The sequence below is a fragment of the Notolepis coatsorum genome (genome assembly GCF_963971535.1).
Source record: "Notolepis coatsorum genome assembly, chromosome: 5".
Classification (NCBI taxonomy): domain Eukaryota; kingdom Metazoa; phylum Chordata; class Actinopteri; order Aulopiformes; family Paralepididae; genus Notolepis; species Notolepis coatsorum.
In genome coordinates this window covers 96884117-96903830 of record NC_140169.1, presented here as the reverse complement: position 1 = coordinate 96903830, position 19714 = coordinate 96884117, and the positions used below count along the sequence as shown (strand labels likewise).

The window sequence follows — 19714 nt, the reverse complement described above, 5'->3', positions numbered from 1 at the left end:
TCTGAAGCAGCTCTCCTATTAGCACCGCCTCTCTCTGTGTCTCTGAGGCAGCTCTCCTATTAGCTCCGCCTCTCTCTGTGTCTCTGAGGCAGCTCTCCTATTAGCTCCGCCTCTCTGTGTGTCTGAGGCAGCTCACCTATTAGCCCCACCTCTCTGTGTCTCTGAGGCAGCTCTCCTATTAGCCCCGCCTCTCTGTGTGTCTGAGGCAGCTCTCCTATTAGCCCCACCTCTCTGTGTCTCTGAGGCAGCTCTCCTATTAGCTCCGCCTCTCTGTGTCTCTGAGGCAGCTCTCCTATTAGCCCCGCCTCTCTCTGTGTCTCTGAGGCAGCTCTCCTATTAGCCCCACCTCTCTGTGTCTCTGAGGCAACTCTCCTATTAGCCCCGCCTCTCTGTGTGTCTGAGGCAGCTCTCCTATTAGCCCCACCTCTCTGTGTCTCTGAGGCAGCTCTCCTATTAGCCCCGCCTCTCTGTGTGTTTGAGGCAGCTCTCCTATTAGCCCCACCTCTCTGTGTCTCTGAGGCAGCTCTCCTATTAGCACCGCCTCTCTCTGTGTCTCTGAGGCAGCTCTCCTATTAGCCCCACCTCTCTCTGTGTCTCTGAGGCAGCTCTCCTATTAGCTCCGCCTCTCTGTGTCTCTGAGGCAGCTCTCCTATTAGCCCCGCCTCTCTGTGTCTCTGAGGCAGCTCTCCTATTAGCCCCACCTCTCTGTGTCTCTGAGGCAGCTCTCCTATTAGCTCCACCTCTCTGTGTCTCTGAGGCAGCTCTCCTATTAGCCCCACCTCTCTGTGTCTCTGAGGCAGCTCTCCTATTAGCCCCGCCTCTCTGTGTCTCTGAGGCAGCTCTCCTATTAGCCCCACCTCTCTGTGTCTCTGAGGCAGCTCTCCTATTAGCCCCACCTCTCTGTGTCTCTGAGGCAGCTCTCCTATTAGCCCCGCCTCTCTGTGTCTCTGAAGCAGCTCTCCTATTAGCTCCGCCTCTCTCTGTGTCTCTGAAGCAGCTCTCCTATTGGCCCCACCTCTCTGTGTCTCTGAGGCAGCTCTCCTATTAGCTCCGTCTCTCTCTGTGTCTCTGAGGCAGCTCTCCTATTAGCTCCGCCTCTCTCTGTGTCTCTGAGGCAGCTCTCCTATTAGCTCCGCCTCTCTCTGTGTCTGAGGCAGCTCTCCTATTGGCCCCACCTCTCTGTGTCTCTGAGGCAGCTCTCCTATTAGCCCCACCTCTCTGTGTCTCTGAGGCAGCTCTCCTATTAGCCCCGCCTCTCTCTGTGTCTCTGAGGCAGCTCTCCTATTAGCCCCACCTCTCTGTGTCTCTGAGGCAGCTCTCCTATTAGCTCCGCCTCTCTGTGTCTCTGAGGCAGCTCTCCTATTAGCCCCACCTCTCTCTGTCTCTGAGGCAGCTCTCCTATTAGCCCCACCTCTCTCTGTCTCTGAGGCAGCTCTCCTATTAGCCCCGCCTCTCTGTGTCTCTGAGGCAGCTCTCCTATTAGCTCCGCCTCTCTGTGTCTCTGAGGCAGCTCTCCTATTAGCTCCGCCTCTCTCTGTGTCTCTGAGGCAGCTCTCCTATTAGCTCCGCCTCTCTGTGTCTCTGAGGCAGCTCTCCTATTAGCCCCGCCTCTCTGTGTCTCTGAGGCAGCTCTCCTATTAGCTCCGCCTCTCTCTGTGTCTGAGGCAGCTCTCCTATTAGCCCCACCTCTCTGTGTCTCTGAGGCAGCTCTCCTATTAGCTCCGTCTCTCTCTGTGTCTCTGAGGCAGCTCTCCTATTAGCCCCACCTCTCTCTGTCTCTGAGGCAGCTCTCCTATTAGCTCCGCCTCTCTGTGTGTCTGAGGCAGCTCTCCTATTAGCTCCGCCTCTCTGTGTCTCTGAGGCAGCTCTCCTATTAGCTCCGCCTCTCTGTGTCTCTGGGGCAGCTCTCCTATTAGCCCCGCCTCTCTCTGTGTCTCTGAGGCAGCTCTCCTATTGGCCCCACCTCTCTGTGTCTCTGAGGCAGCTCTCCTATTAGCTCCGCCTCTCTGTGTCTCTGAGGCAGCTCTCCTATTAGCCCCACCTCTCTCTGTCTCTGAGGCAGCTCTCCTATTGGCCCCACCTCTCTGTGTCTCTGAGGCAGCTCTCCTATTAGCCCCACCTCTCTGTGTCTCTGAGGCAGCTCTCCTATTAGCCCCACCTCTCTGTGTCTCTGAGGCAGCTCTCCTATTAGCCCCGCCTCTCTGTCTCTGAGGCAGCTCTCCTATTAGCTCCGCCTCTCTGTGTCTCTGAGGCAACTCTCCTATTAGCCCCGCCTCTCTGTGTCTCTGAGGCAGCTCTCCTATTAGCCCCACCTCTCTGTGTCTGAGGCAGCTCTCCTATTAGCTCCGCCTCTCTCTGTGTCTCTGAAGCAGCTCTCCTATTAGCCCCGCCTCTCTCTGTGTCTCTGAGGCAGCTCTCCTATTAGCTCCGCCTCTCTGTGTCTCTGAGGCAGCTCTCCTATTAGCCCCACCTCTCTGTGTCTCTGAGGCAGCTCTCCTATTAGCCCCACCTCTCTGTGTCTCTGAGGCAGCTCTCCTATTAGCTCCGCCTCTCTGTGTCTCTGAGGCAGCTCTCCTATTAGCTCCGTCTCTCTCTGTGTCTCTGAGGCAGCTCTCCTATTAGCCCCGCCTCTCTGTGTCTCTGAGGCAGCTCTCCTATTAGCTCCGTCTCTCTGTGTCTCTGAGGCAGCTCTCCTATTAGCCCCGCCTCTCTGTGTCTCTGAGGCAGCTCTCCTATTAGCCCCGCCTCTCTGTGTCTCTGAGGCAGCTCTCCTATTAGCTCCGCCTCTCTGTGTCTCTGAGGCAGCTCTCGTATTAGCTCCGCCTCTCTGTGTCTCTGAGGCAGCTCTCCTATTAGCTCCGCCTCTCTGTGTCTCTGAGGCAGCTCTCCTATTAGCCCCACCTCTCTGTGTCTCTGAGGCAGCTCTCCTATTAGCTCCGTCTCTCTCTGTGTCTCTGAGGCAGCTCTCCTATTAGCTCCGTCTCTCTCTGTGTCTCTGGGGCAGGTCTATCAGCAACGCCTAGGAATGTTAACAATTAATCGAAGATCAATTGTTACACGCGACATTTACTCTCTCAACTATCAAACAATGATATGTTACAATGTTGTCTGTCTCTTATTACATTGTAGCCGTCAGTAGAATGGTGTATTTTCAAAGCATGTTTCAATGAACAGATAAGAGGGCGCAATATAACTATGAAGAGGAGGCAACTACCTCTGTGTCTGTGGAAAATAAGCGAGGGGAAAAAACATGAGCGACGGCTCACAACGGGCCAAAAAAACAACCCAAGTCAGTCTATCGAAAGCGACATGACCGGTATGGTTGATGGTGAAGGATTTTGGCAAATGATACACCTGCTGGAGCCAGCGTACCATGAGGCACAACCACATCTAGAAGAGGTACACTGATGCAAAGTTCAGAGTTGCTTGCACAGCTAGCTAACGTTACCGCTGCTCACAAGGTTGCATTGACGACAGAGAGCTGGACTGCCCTGACGACCGAAAGCTTTGTTACAGTCACTTGCCACTACATCACCGACGACTGGCGAGTCACCACTGCGGTGTTGATTACTAGAAGTTTGCCGGGTCGGCATATGGCAGACCACCTTGCGTAACAGTAAAAAAAAGAAGCCATTCCCCATCCCTGGATATAAATCCGACTGACTGCTGGAAAGTCAATGCAGGGAGATTCCCCAGGCTGGCAAAGCTGGCACGCCAGTACCTCTGTATACCCAGGACATCGGTACCATCCGAGCGAGTTGTGACACCCGAGCATGTTGATATGCTGATTTTCCTCAACAAGAACAAATAAGTGTGAGTCAGTCTGACACAGGCTATTTATGTTCTATGTAGGCTATCATGTTGCAAAATAATAATAATAGCCTCATTAGAAATACGTAATCTGTTATTTAGTTAGGCCTATTGGACATGTTCGTCGATTTTAAATTTGTCTTTATTTATTAAGTTAATATAAAACCATGTTTAGAACATTTGAGTTTGTTAAATACATACTTTAGATTTTTTTTTAAGTGGCAAGTGATGTTTTTCTTTTATTCATCTTTTACCACATATGTAGCTCGCCTGCTTAGAATCGACACAAATGTGTTTTATTATGTCTAAGCCTCTACATTTCTATATGTTTAATATGCTGTGCAATGTTGTGAGAAGGCAATATGTCGCTGCTGTGGAAATAAACCTTTTGTTTGAACAAACAAAAACATTTCTTATTGTTTGGTAAATTTGGTATTTTGTTATAATTAGGGATGTCCGATATTATCGGCCTACCGATATTATCGGCCGATATCGGCATTAAAATGTGATATCGGAAAATATCTGTATTAAAAAAAAATATATATTTTTTTTTACATTTCTATAACCTTTATTTACCCAGGTAAGCAAGTAAGAACAAATTCTGATTTTATTTATCGTCAAAAGTATGCATAACGTTGTGTTAATTCCACAACAAGAGATATGTAATGTTAATTACCTGAAATTATTCCATTTTTGGGGGGGGGGGGGAACCCTGCATATATCGGTATCGGTTCATATCGCTTGATATCGGTATCGGAAATTAAGAGTTGGACAATATCGGTATATCGGTATCGGTAAAAAAGCCAATATCGAGCATCCCTAGTTATAATTAATCGATTAATTGATCATCAACGTTATCAATGATCGAGTAAGGAATATGCTTACAATTTGCAACCCTAGCCCCGCCTCACTCTTTGAGACTGGTATAGATCATAAAGGAATGTTATTAATTCAGCCTGCTAACATCTGACCTACTAACCAATCATTATTACACAACTAGACCAACTATACTGTACTGTTCAGGCTGCTATTTGGCAGACAGGGAGGAGCAATTAACCTCACGACAACTGTGTGTGCAATTGTGTGTGACTGCATCCGTGTGTGTGTGTGTGTTTTAGGGCTGTCAAAATTGGCCAACAATTACATTTGAATATTCCTATTATTACACATAGGTTCGAACCATTCGCATATCTATTGTTGCGCATTATGTACAATGGGAGACATAACTACCGGTAGTAGGCTATATGTCATTTATTTAAACAAACATACCTACACCAGCATACAAATAGAATACCGGTAATGTATTATCTCAATCTCTCAAAAGGGTCCGTCTCTCGGAGCAAGATCAAATTAATGAAAGTTCATGGTATATAGAATGAACATATACAAAGCAGCGCACATCCGAAAAAGGCGTGACACATATCAAACAATGTATTTTCCTTGACATGAAACGTGAAATAGTAATCAAGCCATTGGGGATCCATATGATGCTTCTGTAAATTCATTATTCAATATCTGTTCAGTAAGCCTACAGTAGCCTATATACTTGTTTCATGTTTTGTTTAAATAGAATTAAGGCACACAATTCCTAGAAATGTGACATCCCTCGTTTTACCCTGAGGGATGATTTACAATAAAGTGCTATAAAAAAACACAAAAGTTAGGGTGCTTAAATTCTTGACGCTATATAACTCAAAACGCTAGCGTTAGCACTAAAGATGCATGTAACGTAGCTGACTTAACGCTAACTGGTTCAGCATAAATCTGAAGTGTTTCCAAACGGGGATTTTCAGATTGAGCTCGGAGTGCAGATCACTCTCCGGAGCCGAGTTGGGATCTGAACTCTCTGCCATCGTCACGGACTCTCAGCATCGACGGGGCACCGGTTTAGAGAGTCAACAGCTTCAAGTACCTCGGAGCCTACATATCCGAGGACTTGACATGGACCACACACATTGACAGTGTTGTGAAGAAGGCACGACAACGCCTCTACTTCCTCAGGCGCCTAAGGAAGTTCCAAGTCAGTCAGAAGATCCTTAAGAACTTCTACTCATGTACAATAGAGAGCATCTTGACCGGCAACATCACCTCCTGGTTTGGGAATAGCACTGCACAAGACCGAAGCAGACTACAAAGAGTGACACGTTCAGCCGAACGCACAATTGGAGGGGGGCTCCCCACCCTCCAGAACATTTACAACAAGCGTTGCAAGGGCAAGGCTAAGAGAATCATTAAAGACTCCAGTCACCCGAACAACTGCCTCTTTGAACTGCTGCGGTCAGGCAAGCGATACCGGAGTCTCAAGGCGAGCACAGAAAGACTCAGAAGAAGCTTCTATCCCCAGGCCATCAGGCTGCTAAACGAACAATGAATGAACACTACACAACAACAACCACCATAGATCCTCCCCTACACAACAACAACCACCAAACGCACATAGCACACACATCCACACGCACACACTCACTTTAAACAAACACACTGTAGCACCCACTCCACACACTTTATAGCACACACCCACTTTAAACAAACACACTGTAGCACCCACTCCCCACACTTTATATTTATTGATGAAGGATTGCACTACAACTCGTACACCTTACTGTAAATTGTACCTAAATTGTACCTCATCCCATTTCTGCTTTGCACTATATAGTACTGTACATTAGTACACTGCATAGTATTGTATATTATATGGTAACTCAGAACATTGTACATATGTCTATACCGAACACTGTGACCTCATTTTCTTCTTCTAAACTACATGCTATACTATGTTATTTGATACTATCTTGTCTAGCACAGTCTCTGGAGCGTAACAGTAAGAAGCATTTTGTATGAAAGTATTCTGTACTTCTGTATGACAACTATTAAAGAAACTTGAGAAACTTGGAAGCAACAGCAACGACAACAACTATTAGCCGTTAGCTATTTCCTCGTTGATTCCGGACATGATGTCACACGAATGCCAGGCTGCTCAGCCAATAGACAATTAGTTTTATTAGTGTGAAGGTATACTTTTATTCAGTGCTTTTGTAAGGTGCACGTAAAGGGCGCAGTGATATCCCATGAATATATATCTGTCACGTCTCTCCTGTCCGCCTATATTCTAATACGAACGCAGTTGTGCGTTTTGCTAATCTGATTGGCCACTGACGTTTCTGGTCATGTGACATGTGCACCAATCATGTGACGGCAAGTTCTTTCGACGGTTAAGCTTAGGCACTCTTTTGAAGTTGGTTAAGGTTAGAGTTTGTCTTAGAGCGTGACGGCAAGTTCTTTCGACAGTTAAGCTTAGGCACTCTTTCGAAGTTGGTTAAGGTTAGTTTGTCTTAGAGCGTGGCGATAGAACGCCAGGTAGTTTGCTGGCTGTTTGACGTGGAAATGGGCAGAGACACAGCTCGTCACGCGATTGGGCGCACATGTCACATGACCAGAAACGTCAGTGGCCAATCAGATTCGCACAACTGCGTTGGTATTCGCATAGACGCCTCCTGTCCGTCATGCAGCACGTTCAGACACACGCGAGAAGTCAAGAGGGAGACCGCCGGGGCTGTTTTTTTTTTCTTTTTTCTTTTTTTTATTCACACAATTCTAATATACATTTTTACAATCGAATGTTTTTTTAACAATTTGATTATTAATTTGAATATAGAATATTCGTTGACAGCCCTAGTGTGTGTGTGTGTGCATATGTGTGTGCTTATGTGTGTGTTTCTTGGCTTATCAGTTCCCTGATGACGAGTCATTCATGAGACAGCTCAGCTGATCTGGTGACCTTTGACTCCTTTCATACATCAACTGAAACAGGAATGGAACCTATGGTCTTTCAGTTAGGCCACACTGCTGTCCTATCTACCTCGCCAAATCACGTTTCACAACATCCCTTTTGTACATGTTCTATTGCTGACCGGTTTTCAGACCCATTACTGATGACTGGTCTCTCTCTCTTTGAGAGAAGCTTGGCAGTCTAGGACAGATTTCATACAGGTCATCCCTATGGTCTAGGACAGATTTCATACAGGTCATCCCTATGGTCTAGGACAGATTTCATACAGGTCATCCCTATGGTCTAGGACAGATTTCATACAGGTCATCCATATGGTCTAGGACAGATTTCATACAGGTCATCCCTATGGTCTAGGACAGATTTCATACAGGTCATCCCTATGGTCTAGGACAGATTTCATACAGGTCATCCCTATGGTCTAGGACAGTGTAATCCATATTTCTAAACATCAGCGATTCTCATCCAAAGCAAAAAAACAGAGACTGGAACAAGTGATGACATCAGGAGCTGTTCCTTCCCCCATTCAGTGTCTATGGAGCAGGTTGTACATGCAGTGTCTATGGAGCAGGTTGTATGCAGTGTCTATGGAGCAGGTTGTATGCAGTGTCTATGGAGCAGGTTGTATGCAGTGTCTATGGAGCAGGTTGTACATTCAGTGTCTATGGAGCAGGTTGTATGCAGTGTCTATGGAGCAGGTTGTATGCAGTGTCTATGGAGCAGGTTGTATGCAGTGTCTATGGAGCAGGTTGTACATTCAGTGTCTATGGAGCAGGTTGTATGCAGTGTCTATGGAGCAGGTTGTATGCAGTGTCTATGGAGCAGGTTGTATGCAGTGTCTATGGAGCAGGTTGCATGCAGTGTCTATGGAGCAGGTTGTATGCAGTGTCTATGGAGCAGGTTGTATGCAGTGTCTATGGAGCAGGTTGTACATGCAGTGTCTATGGAGCAGGTTGTATGCAGTGTCTATGGAGCAGGTTGTATGCAGTGTCTATGGAGCAGGTTGTATGCAGTGTCTATGGAGCAGGTTGTATGCAGTGTCTATGGAGCAGGTTGTATGCAGTGTCTATGGAGCAGGTTGTATGCAGTGTCTATGGAGCAGGTTGTATGCAGTGTCTATTGCAGGTTGTATGCAGTGTCTATGGAGCAGGTTGTATGCAGTGTCTATGGAGCAGGTTGTACTATGCAGTGTCTATGGAGCAGGTTGTACTATGCAGTGTCTATGGAGCAGGTTGTCTAATCTGTAATGATGGAAATGTCCGTTATAGTCTGGGACTCTGGGTAATATTTGGCATGTGGCCTGATGACGGTGCATATAATTTGTGAACGTACAACTTCCCCGCAGGAGAAATGCTGATTCTGTCCAGAGTGAAAAGTCCTGCATCAGTCTCCCTGAAGCGCCCCAACGCTTTAAAGCTAAACTCCTGTGTCAGACTCCCAAAGGTCTCCACTCTCTCCTTTAAAGCTAAACTCCTGTGTCAGACTCCCAAAGGTCTCCACTCAGTCCTTTAACACTATGGCGTCCGTTCACGAGTATATACGTGTTTCGATTCCATGCGTTGTGGTCCAGAGCCACGAGTATACTTGTGACGAGTTGTTATTGTTTTATTCCATATTTATAACGCTTATTAGGTCCCCGATCCACTTGCAGGATCTTTCCACATATTTGATTTTCGAAACATGCAGTACCGGCCAGATCCGCTTAGGGGCGCCATCGCTCCACTGCAGTATCATTGAGGGGATTTAAAAAAAAAATTGCTTTTACAGTCCTGTGGGCGGATCATAGAGCCTTGATTCCAAACGAAGACCCTCCATATTTGATCAGCTTGCCGAATGTATTTTTCAGCGTGGAATTTATGATTAGCCAATGTACATATCGATCTACCAGAATCCGATGACTGGTGAGGAAATGCTGCCGGCGATCACATGGCCTGACGGTAGGATAATATTACCCCAAATTACAGCTGGATTGGACATTGTTTTATAACCTAACGTGATAGACTACTGACATTGGCTACCTGAACACACACTGTATTGCTAATCAATAATACTGATCGGCGTTCCCCGCCGCCCCCATTTCATCCATAGATGCTCTGTAATAGTCCGGATGCTACGCAGTTTGTTTTATTTCATTCGTATATATACAGCAGAAATGGCGTTTGATATAACGGCGCCAACGTTTAGCCTTTTTTGCAGCCTCCTGAAGAAAAGCCTAGACGAAAAGCGCGATATACCTTATATTCACGACGCTATAAAATGACAACCAACCGATGGATTTTTATTTTCTTTAAGCCATTATGAAGGCACGGTTTATGCACTCAAGTGACAATGAGAATGGACAGATAGCAATACTATAAATGATATATCTCTTAGAAAGTACATCGGTTTGTTTACAGTCCTCTGTCCTCTGAGGCCTAAATCGCTGCAAGACTGCGGTCGCCATAGTGTTAAAGCTAAACTCCTGTGTCAGACTCCCAAAGGTCTCCACTCAGTCCTTTAAAGCTAAACTAGACTCCCTGTGACCTCCTCTCAATGCTTTTAAAGAAATGAAATGATATTATAACGTGATTACACAGAGATCAGGACTACTGCTCAATCAAGACAAAACCAAAACCAAAACAGAGCATCCTCTAACTTATATGCAACACACAGACAAATGGACAGAACAAAGGACAGAGAGACACACACACACACACACACACACACCAAAGTCCAGCAAAGAACGTTGTATCACTTTGGAAGATATTGGAATGTGTCTTTTAAAGTGACCTTTACCCAACCTCATTAAATGATGGTGATATTGAGCTTATCTTTCCAAGATGGCACACAACTAGATACTTTACATTAACAAGGACACACGGTGTCTCTCCATTCTGAAGATCTCTCTGTTTATCTAAGGTGGACTTGACTTAATGAAAGCACAGGGCTGTACGCTAAGCTTTTTCACTAGGGGCACACTTGCCCCTAGTAACAATAACAATAACAATAACAATTGTACCATTATTTATATCGATTGTTTTTGATTTAAAAAAAAAGAAAAATATTTTATTTTATATAATTTTTTTTTAATAAAATATATATATTATATAATCATACTTGTAGTTGTATTATCTGCGAGACATCGCCACCACGCAACAAGTCAAAATGCTCGCTATATGCAACCAGCTCCACTGTCTGTGTGTACTCGAGTAGCCTCCAGCTACGGCCAGGATTCTCCGGAGCTGCAGCTGGACCCTATACTGTAGCCTCCAGCTACGGCCAGGATTCTCCGGCGCTGCAGCTGGACCCTATTGACTATATTCAGCGTGCCCTCAGCTCGAATACGCATCGACTCAGTGTTATAAGACATTGATATCAGGAGCTATCTGAACTATTTAGTTTAATGGGACGTTTCGTTTTGAACAGTAAGCTAACGCGAGCTATCATGCACTACTAGACTTGCTGTAGCATTTGTTGATATCAGTAGCTAGCCGGCTGGCAGGCTCACCGAGGTCCCAGTGTCCCACTAGAGACTAGTGATTACAACAGCCACGGGTGCGGGAGGGAGGAGGAGCAGCAGACGCCGCAGCTCTCTCCGTGTGTCTGAGTTCAGTTCAGTTCGGCTCACTATAGGAGGTCGAACGTGTCGAAAATATGAAGCAATACTAACTTTACTTTTCTTCATAGCTAAATCAGACAGTCAGCCAGTCTATCAGAGTGAGTGCTCAGTCGATTGTTCCCGCTGATCATACCTGCTGAGTGCTCACTGCTCAGCTCGCGTGAGTGGCGTCATCACACGCCTTGGATAATTTAGGAGTGAAATGCGAATGCAAGGCTTGAAAGCACTACTCGCAAGCCCGCCCCCAGATAATATTTACCAATCGCAACGGCCAATTAAAGGGGCAATTCGCGACCATCTCGTCGCAGTGTACAGCCCTGAAGCAGCCATTTTCCTCAGATGTCCCTAAGTTTCTGTTCTTTTAAATCGCTTCATATACTTCCTGTATGATCAAGGGTTGGTCAAGGGATCACACAATAAAGACCAAAAGTAAATGTGACACTATGATGATGTCATCAAACCACATTGGCTGAGCTGGGTCAGACAATATTTTGCACACCTTCACAAGGAGGCTAAAGGGGAGGAGAGGACACAGACATCATATCCTGCATAACACATGTGGAGTTTCCTCCAGCAAGGCAATCTGTGTCGTACGTACATTGGCTAACATGGCCTCCGATATATCAATCTTGCACCAACTTTAAACAACACCATACTTTGTATGCAGAATTCTTACAGCTGTGGTTATAATGACACTATTCAACTCTACTGTACTCTACTCCCCCCGCCCACCTGGTCAGCCCTGCCCACCTGGTCAGCCCCACCCACCGGATCAGCCCCGCCCACCTGGTCAGCCACACCCACCTGATCAGCCCTGCCCACCCGATCAGCCCCGCCCACCCGATCAGCCCCGCCCACCTGATCAGCCCCGCCCACCTGATCAGATTGATTCTGCTCTATACACAATGTAATAATGACAAATGAGACACAAAATTGCTGAAGTTCACTCATATTAGCTATATTAGCTAGCTAGCTTAGCTGGTTGATGACAGCTAGGTTTTCAGTTACTAACATTATAATTGTACGAGGAATTGGATGTAAAATATTTCCCCTCAAAATAACTGAACGTTAGCGCATCGCATGTCTTCTTTGTGTTCTACTTTCATATGATACCATCACTAGTTCCATACCAACATTTTTGCTCCAACATTAAAATCGAGCCCACCAGAGCCCACCGCAGATAATCACGTCGGTGGGCTGATATCGGCTGATACTGATATTAAAGTAAAAAGCTAAAAGACCCAATATATGGGTAAACCACTGTCCACACTCTACAGTCCCCTGTGGTGACACTCTAAATTCCCCTGTGCTGAACCCACCGACAGATGTGTTTCCCTGGGTGCTGAGGTCTCTGGCGCAGACGGACGTTCCTGATCCACAACTGGTGTCTGGTGATGAGTCACAGAGCTTCATGGAATACCGCACGCCATGGTCCTGGTCAATGGCTTCCCATGTATAACTGAAAGACACACACATTATTATAGTATTAGGGAGTGCTCAGATTTTTTGTTGCCACATGTACATGTTACAATAACAAGGATAAGCTCATATCACAATATGTGAAACCTGAATATTATCTTAATTTACACGTTGATATTAGAATACCGCCCCCCCCCCCCCCCCCCCACACACACACCCGCTCTCCCCTCTCAGCAGTGTGTAAGGACGAATTGGTGTTAGATTGAGAAGGGGCTGTCTCTCCGAGATCAAATTAATTAAGGTTTACGGCATATAGAACTGACATTCATACACAGCAATGCACCTCCGAACAAGGTGTGATGAACATGGAACGATATCCTATTTCTTTGGCATGAAAGGGGAAATAGTAATCAAACCATTAGGGACCTGCATGATGCTTCTTTTTCTATTCAATAAAGTTTTACCCTGAGGGATGATTTACAATAAACTAAAGTGCTAAAACCTGAAAAGTAGGCTACTTACATTCTTGACGCTAGAACTCCCAAAATAGCGTTACCATAAAAAAAAAGGTAGGCCAGCTGTAGTTTACATAGCTTGCATACAACTTTGTCTCGAGGTTGCACAAATTGATAGAATCTGAAGTATTTCCAACCAGGGCTTCAGTGTAAATCACTGTCTTCGTGGCCGATGGTCACGGTTGTTCTTGTTGTTGTCCATTTGTTACTACTGGCAGCTCAATGTTTTTTTCACAATCTAATATAATTCATTTCTTTAAATGAATGATTCATTCTTATTTTATCTATAATTTGAATATAGAATATCCGTTGACGGCCCTACTTAACAGTAACTGCACATTATACATCACCCCTGAGTGGAACATGGAAAGCCAAACTTTCCCACACTGTACTAAAAACCTGTACCGCCGGACCGTGACTTTTTGTGTACCATTACACCCCTACTTACTCAGTAGTACTAATTTGTATATTTTGTAACCAGTTTAACGGTCTAAACTAAAGCCTACATAGACAATGGTTTGCCAGGACATAGTGTTATATGTTGGCCATCTCTGAGCTTATTCTTTGAGTCAGTATCAAATGTTATACCTTTTATGATTCAGGGGAACCTACCCTTAATTTCTGATGCAGTGTCATGTCACCATCATACATTACATTTGTGTAACACACACTTAAAAAAATACTACAAACTCGCACACATCACTGCAAACAGACATAACCAGCTCCTCTCCTTCTCCTCTTTCACGCACAACCAGCATGTGTTTCATCTCTGGGGAGATTCCAGGGAAGGAGAACCAGCTCATGTGACCATTTCTAGCATTTACATTGGCTATAGCTATAGGCTAAAGGCACAACAACAGATACATAAGAGGGAAGGATTTCCTTGTCTGAATTGGCAAGACAAAAAAAGGCTAATCCAGATGTTTGAAGATTTTTGTAGATTCTATGTTGAAATTCCACGCTCCGGTACTCTGGCTGCGAGTGACATAGAGACTCACGTCACGCCGACGCTGGGTTTTAGAGGGTTAATCACCTGTACATTGTATATTGCGGTTGCATTTTACTGCTACATTTGCACTCTGGTTGGATGCCAAACTTATTTTCGTTGTACTGTACTTGTGCTGTATAGGGAGGTGTAGTGGTTATGTCATTGCTGTTTCCGGCCGGTCCACCTCGCCAAATCACAATGTATTTCCCCATTGCCCATTTCTAATAGTCTCGTTTAAAAAAACATAAAGCATGAAAATTTTGCATTGTGTACCTTTCTGTGCGTATTCATCCACAATCTATAGCTCAACTTGAAAATATTCGCAATTAATCGTAAAATAATTACGTCTAATTTTATTTCAACCAAAAATGCTTAAACAATGATGTTAGTGATAGAAGGGAACTCATTTTGTGCAAAAATGGAAAGCTTTCCAATGTTCATGAGGCAGAATTGTTACAATAGCCGATAATCCATTTTCCCAATGATAAATCCCTATACGGGTGGACCTCGCAGGCGGTCCAAAGTGACGTCAGACTACACCTCCCTATAATGACAATACATTTGAATCTAATCTAATCTAATCTCAGGAACCTGCTTATGATCTTCATTTACAATAACAGTGATAAGCTCATATCACAATGAAAAACCTGAAAATTATCTTCATTGATTTAAAATAACAAGGATAAGATCATCCAGGCCAAACCGGAATATGATCTTGGGATATGAGGCCGAGACACTGAGGTGGTCCATGTGTGTGACCACTATGTGACTTCGGTTTCCATGGTAAGACTTAACCCTTTCAGTGCCACGGACGACATATCTCGTTTTATCAGCCCCCCCGTTGAGTGCCCACGACGACAAATATTGTTTTATTGTTTTATTAGCGATCTGAAATCATATTTCATCAACCGAGTCTCCCGTTGGTACACCAGCTCCTACAGGAGCTCAGAATGGAAAAAAGCTCCCCCTATCGTTTATCCCTGTGTAACTGCAGGTCAGTCGCTTAGACCGACCTGGGATCTGTAGATATGTAGAGGCGGAGCCAGCTGGTTCCTTGTGCTAGCAAGAAGTCTGATCAACATGGAAGTCATCACAGGACAGGAATCAGCCTGGAATATATATTTACAACAGCCAATACTCAATCAATAAGCGTGATCGATATTTGGAATGGCGATCAGGAATTGGAATGATCTTTTTGGAGAACATCTGATCTGAGGTAAGGAATCTATTTTACCAGTCTTGGGATAGATAATCAGAGTTGTATTCGCTGAGATCTCAGCGTTTGCCCTATGTGATGTGTCTGTGTGTGCGCGATCGCTGATGAGGAAATAAGAGAATCGATTTTTCAGCTCGCGTCTATAGCGTGCATACGTACACATATACTATCGATAATCTAGCGTTTATTTGAAAACGATTCATAAATAGGCAGAAAAATGACAGTTTTTGTGTATTCTAGAATGTTCCAGTAAATGTCTTTTATCATGGAATCTTTATATTTTCCTTGAAAACGAGGGCTTTTCAAAATGCTATAAAACGAAAATGAACCGATAAAAAAACAATCCGCTTCGACAATGTTGACTGCAAACGAGTCATTGATAAAGCGACGGGGAGATTAGACACATTAGCCATAATTTAAAACATAGATTAGGCGTTTTTAATGCTAACAAAAATCAAGGTTAAGCAAGGGCTCTGAAAGTGTTAAAGGACCAGTCACCAGACAAGTCTTTTTGACATGTAGGTTCCAGTCATTATTTTTAAAAGGACCATACCAGTGGGCTGGTCCTTTAAGAAGAATGACTTAATTGGAACCCACATGTCATAAAGACTGGTATGGTCCAATCTGTTAACGTCCGGCGAACCGTATACGGGTCGTCACGCGCGCGTCGCAGCACTTTGCCCTTGTCTGCCGCCTTTCGATCATCACCCTACTCGACCTATTGCGTGCTTCCAGTCTCGAGTTACAAGACGAAACATCCGACGAGCGTCATTTGACAAGCCATTCGGACAAGTGACCACGTCCGGTTTGGCCGGGTCGTGAACGGACCAGTGACCGCTGATGGCGAAAATGATTGACCACCTTTGTAACCAATGAAATTCTGGAGCCAATGGTATATTACATGAGGGTTGATTCCTATGGTAAACGGAGAGAAGATGAAGATAATGTTTGTTTGGAGAATTCCTCATTCGCAGACCAAATCAATGAGCAGTCCGCCATTTTGGACGAATTATTACCGATACAAGGATTACAAAAACATCTGTAAAACACAAATTTTCCATGGGATTGTTATAACCTTTGGACCTGTACTGTAGATAAGACTTCAGGCTATGGAACCTTCAGGCTATCCTACCTCTCAGCTGGAACTCAAAAACAGGCATCTGGCAACAAGTAAACAAAACGTGAGTCCGTTTTTAATTTTTATTTCAGTGTGTTCAAACCTCTAACTCTATTACATTAGCACTCATAGTGATTCTTCTCCTGTTGTGGAAAAAAGTTCAGAATGTTTCCTTTCAAAAGAGACCAGACTCATGCATGTGCTATAAGTGGTTCAAGTAATAAACCGCAAATTACTTTGGGTATGCAATCGTCAGGCATTTTTATGCTAAATGTGCCCTCAGCATATGGGGTTAAGAAGAATGACTTGGAACCCACATGTCAAAAAGACTAGTTTGGTCCTTTAGGAAGAATGACTTGGAACCCATGTCAAAAAGACTGGTAGCCTAATGGTCCTTTAACCATGAAATACTGTATGCATGAAAATACACGCAGTGACACTGATCATAAATCAGAAGTGTGTGTGTGTGCCAAATACTAGACTGCCTGTTCTCTTGAGAACTGAGTAAATAGTTTGACCTTAAAGTCAACAGTGGCTATTATAACCAGGTTGTACAATATGAATAATAACATATGCAGGTCACGGAGCTGTGCAGGGTTATGTATTATTGATAATATGTAGACAGTTTCAACCTGACAACATAAACTAATTTACTTATCTTTATTTAATCTCGAAAGATCATCGAGAGCAAGCTCTTGTTTACAATGACGTTGATAGGTACAGCACATAATAAATACAAAAACAATATAGAAACAGAAAAGTCAATCAATTAACCAATTTAAATGAATTAGAAACAACTACAGACTGAGGTGAAATGGTTGGTCATTATAGATTTAAAGTCAAGTGCTTTGCAAAACATTCCACATGTCGGGGGCACAGAAGCTAAAGGCAGATGTTCCTAATTCAGTGCAAACTCTGGGACCTTAAGAGTGAGTGTGATAAGGTCCAGAGTTACTGTCCAGTACTGAAGTCTGGGAATATCAATAATCAAGATCAATACTGGCTTTATACAGAAACAGATGCCAGTGCAAGTCATGTCTCTCTACCAGAGAGGACCATCCCACTTTATCATACAGGATACAGTGATGAGTGCCATTTATCTGTCACCGGTAATAAATCTAAGGGCAGAATAATATACAGAATCCAAAGGCTTTAGAGTGGAAGCAGCAGCAGGTCTATAAATGTCTCCATAATACAAAACAACTTCAACGACCTCCTTCTGCTAAGCATAGGAAAATATGGTTTAGTTTCTGTACAAAAAGGCAACCCTCTGTGTCGCAGTTCACTAAATGTAAATGGAAATACACATGGGTTCAAATCTGTCCAGGTATAAAACCAATAAACATTCTCATTCAATATTCAGGTTTAGTCCTATTAATGAATGAATGAATGAATGAATGAATGAATGAATGAATGAATGAATGAATTAATACTTTATTTAACAGATTGCAGAATGGGTACAGTACACTCAGTACGGTTCAATACACACAATTGTTAAGGGTATGCAGACCAGAGAAAGACGTTTATCTTGTTTACATCAGGGGCCCCCATTTTCAATTCATAGAGAGTCAACGATGACCAATAATTCCTCTTTTGAATTGAAAACTTTATTAACAGATTGCAGAATGGGTACAATACAGTACAGCTCAATACACACAATTGTTAAGGGGATGCAGACCAGAAAAAGACTTTCGTCTTGTTTACATCAGGGTCCCCCATTTTCAATTCATCATAACCACGCAGCAATGTGTACACACACACACCTCCATACTAACTGCTGCCTGCTGACACCAAATACTCTCCTTAGCTACACAAGGAAACGTGTGATGACGAGTTGAAAGTACATCACTAAGCTAGTCTGACCAGCTGACAGCGGCCTCAGTGACATTTTATGATTTAGTCGTCTGTCAATAAAACAACAGGCTAGCATGAGACCACACGGCTAGCTGCTACGCAGGAAGACAAAGTCAACAATATGAGAGAGGGATTGATTGATTGAAAACTTTATTAACAGATTGCAGAATGGGTACAGTACAGTACAGCTCAATACATACAATTGTTAAGGGGACGCAGACCAGAGAAAGACTTTCGTTTTGTCCCCCATTTTCAATTAATCATAACATATGACACACACGACATACAGATAGACAGTACTGGGAGGGAGGGAGGAGAGACAGACTGACTGAAGGGGAGCAATGAAGCTAGTCAGCTAGTATACACTATAAGTATATAGACTATAACTAACAGTTACATTTACTGTGTGTACAGTGTAGTGTATATGTAATGTATGAATGTTACATCTACTATAACAGAAAATGTGTCAGTGATATCATTATTGTTGCTTGTTGTTGTTAGGTCGCTACAATGTTGCAATTTTCTTAAATAAGCCGCGTGGATGTTTGTTTTCGCTTCACACTGGCTGGCTGCGTGCAGGCGGGGCGGTGTTGTTGTTTTACCTGCACAGGTCCTGGTACCACAGTCCGTCATCAGAAGAAGAACCCTCCGCCCGGGAGAACAGAACCGACACGAGACACAACACGACAACAAGTCGTACGGTCAGACCGATTCTCCGCGAGGCCGACCGGCTCCGTTCGCAGAGAAAACACATTTTGCCCCCTCGTCTCGTCCTTTCGTATTTTTTATAATTTGTGTTTGTGATGCTGGAGAACTAGAGCTGAGCGCGCGACATGATACAGCAAAGTCGTCCGGCTTCTCGTCTTGTTTGGTCGCTCGCGACAGCAGGAACTGACCGAGTCACATGATACACTCGAACACGTGATGGGAGGGGGCACGTGGTGTGACCCTGAGTCATCGACCGATGGATGGATTCACTAAATAATGTTGTTGCAAATAAAGATGTAATTGTGAATGAATGAATGAATGAAAACTTTAAGATTGCAGAATGGGTACAGTACAGTACTGTACAGCTCAATACACACAATTGTTAAGGGGATGCAGACCAGAGAAAGACGTTTATTGTAGTGATTGTATGTATTGTAATGGTTCCGCCCGAACATTCTGGAACATTTGTGATGATGTCATAGCCGAACATTCTAGAACATCGAACATTCTGGAACATTTGTGGTGATGTCATAGCCAAACGTTCTAGAACATTGGTGATGTCACCGTATGATGTCATGACCAATGTTCTAGAACATTTGTGTATGTATATTCAGCAATTCTCTCAGAGGAGTCAGTCGACTGCAAGCAACGTAGCAGTAGCATGTTGTATTTCTGTGCTTAATAAATGCTATTCGCTCTGCC

The 19714-nt window shown here is 44.1% G+C and overlaps 1 protein-coding gene across 1 annotated transcript in view; it reads right to left on the bottom strand.

Annotated features, from left to right (window-relative positions):
• Window positions 1–19077, bottom strand: part of igf2r (insulin-like growth factor 2 receptor) — a 178342-nt gene extending 159265 nt beyond the window's left edge. The window contains exons 1-2 of the mRNA XM_084314480.1: window positions 18907–19077; window positions 12515–12654 (exon numbers count right to left, since the gene is read on the bottom strand). Of these exons, the coding sequence (XP_084170606.1) occupies window positions 12515–12654; window positions 18907–19058 (292 nt within the window). The 5' untranslated portion in view covers window positions 19059–19077. The remainder of the gene's footprint in view (window positions 1–12514; window positions 12655–18906) is intronic.
• Between the last annotated feature and the right edge of the window lie 637 nt (window positions 19078–19714).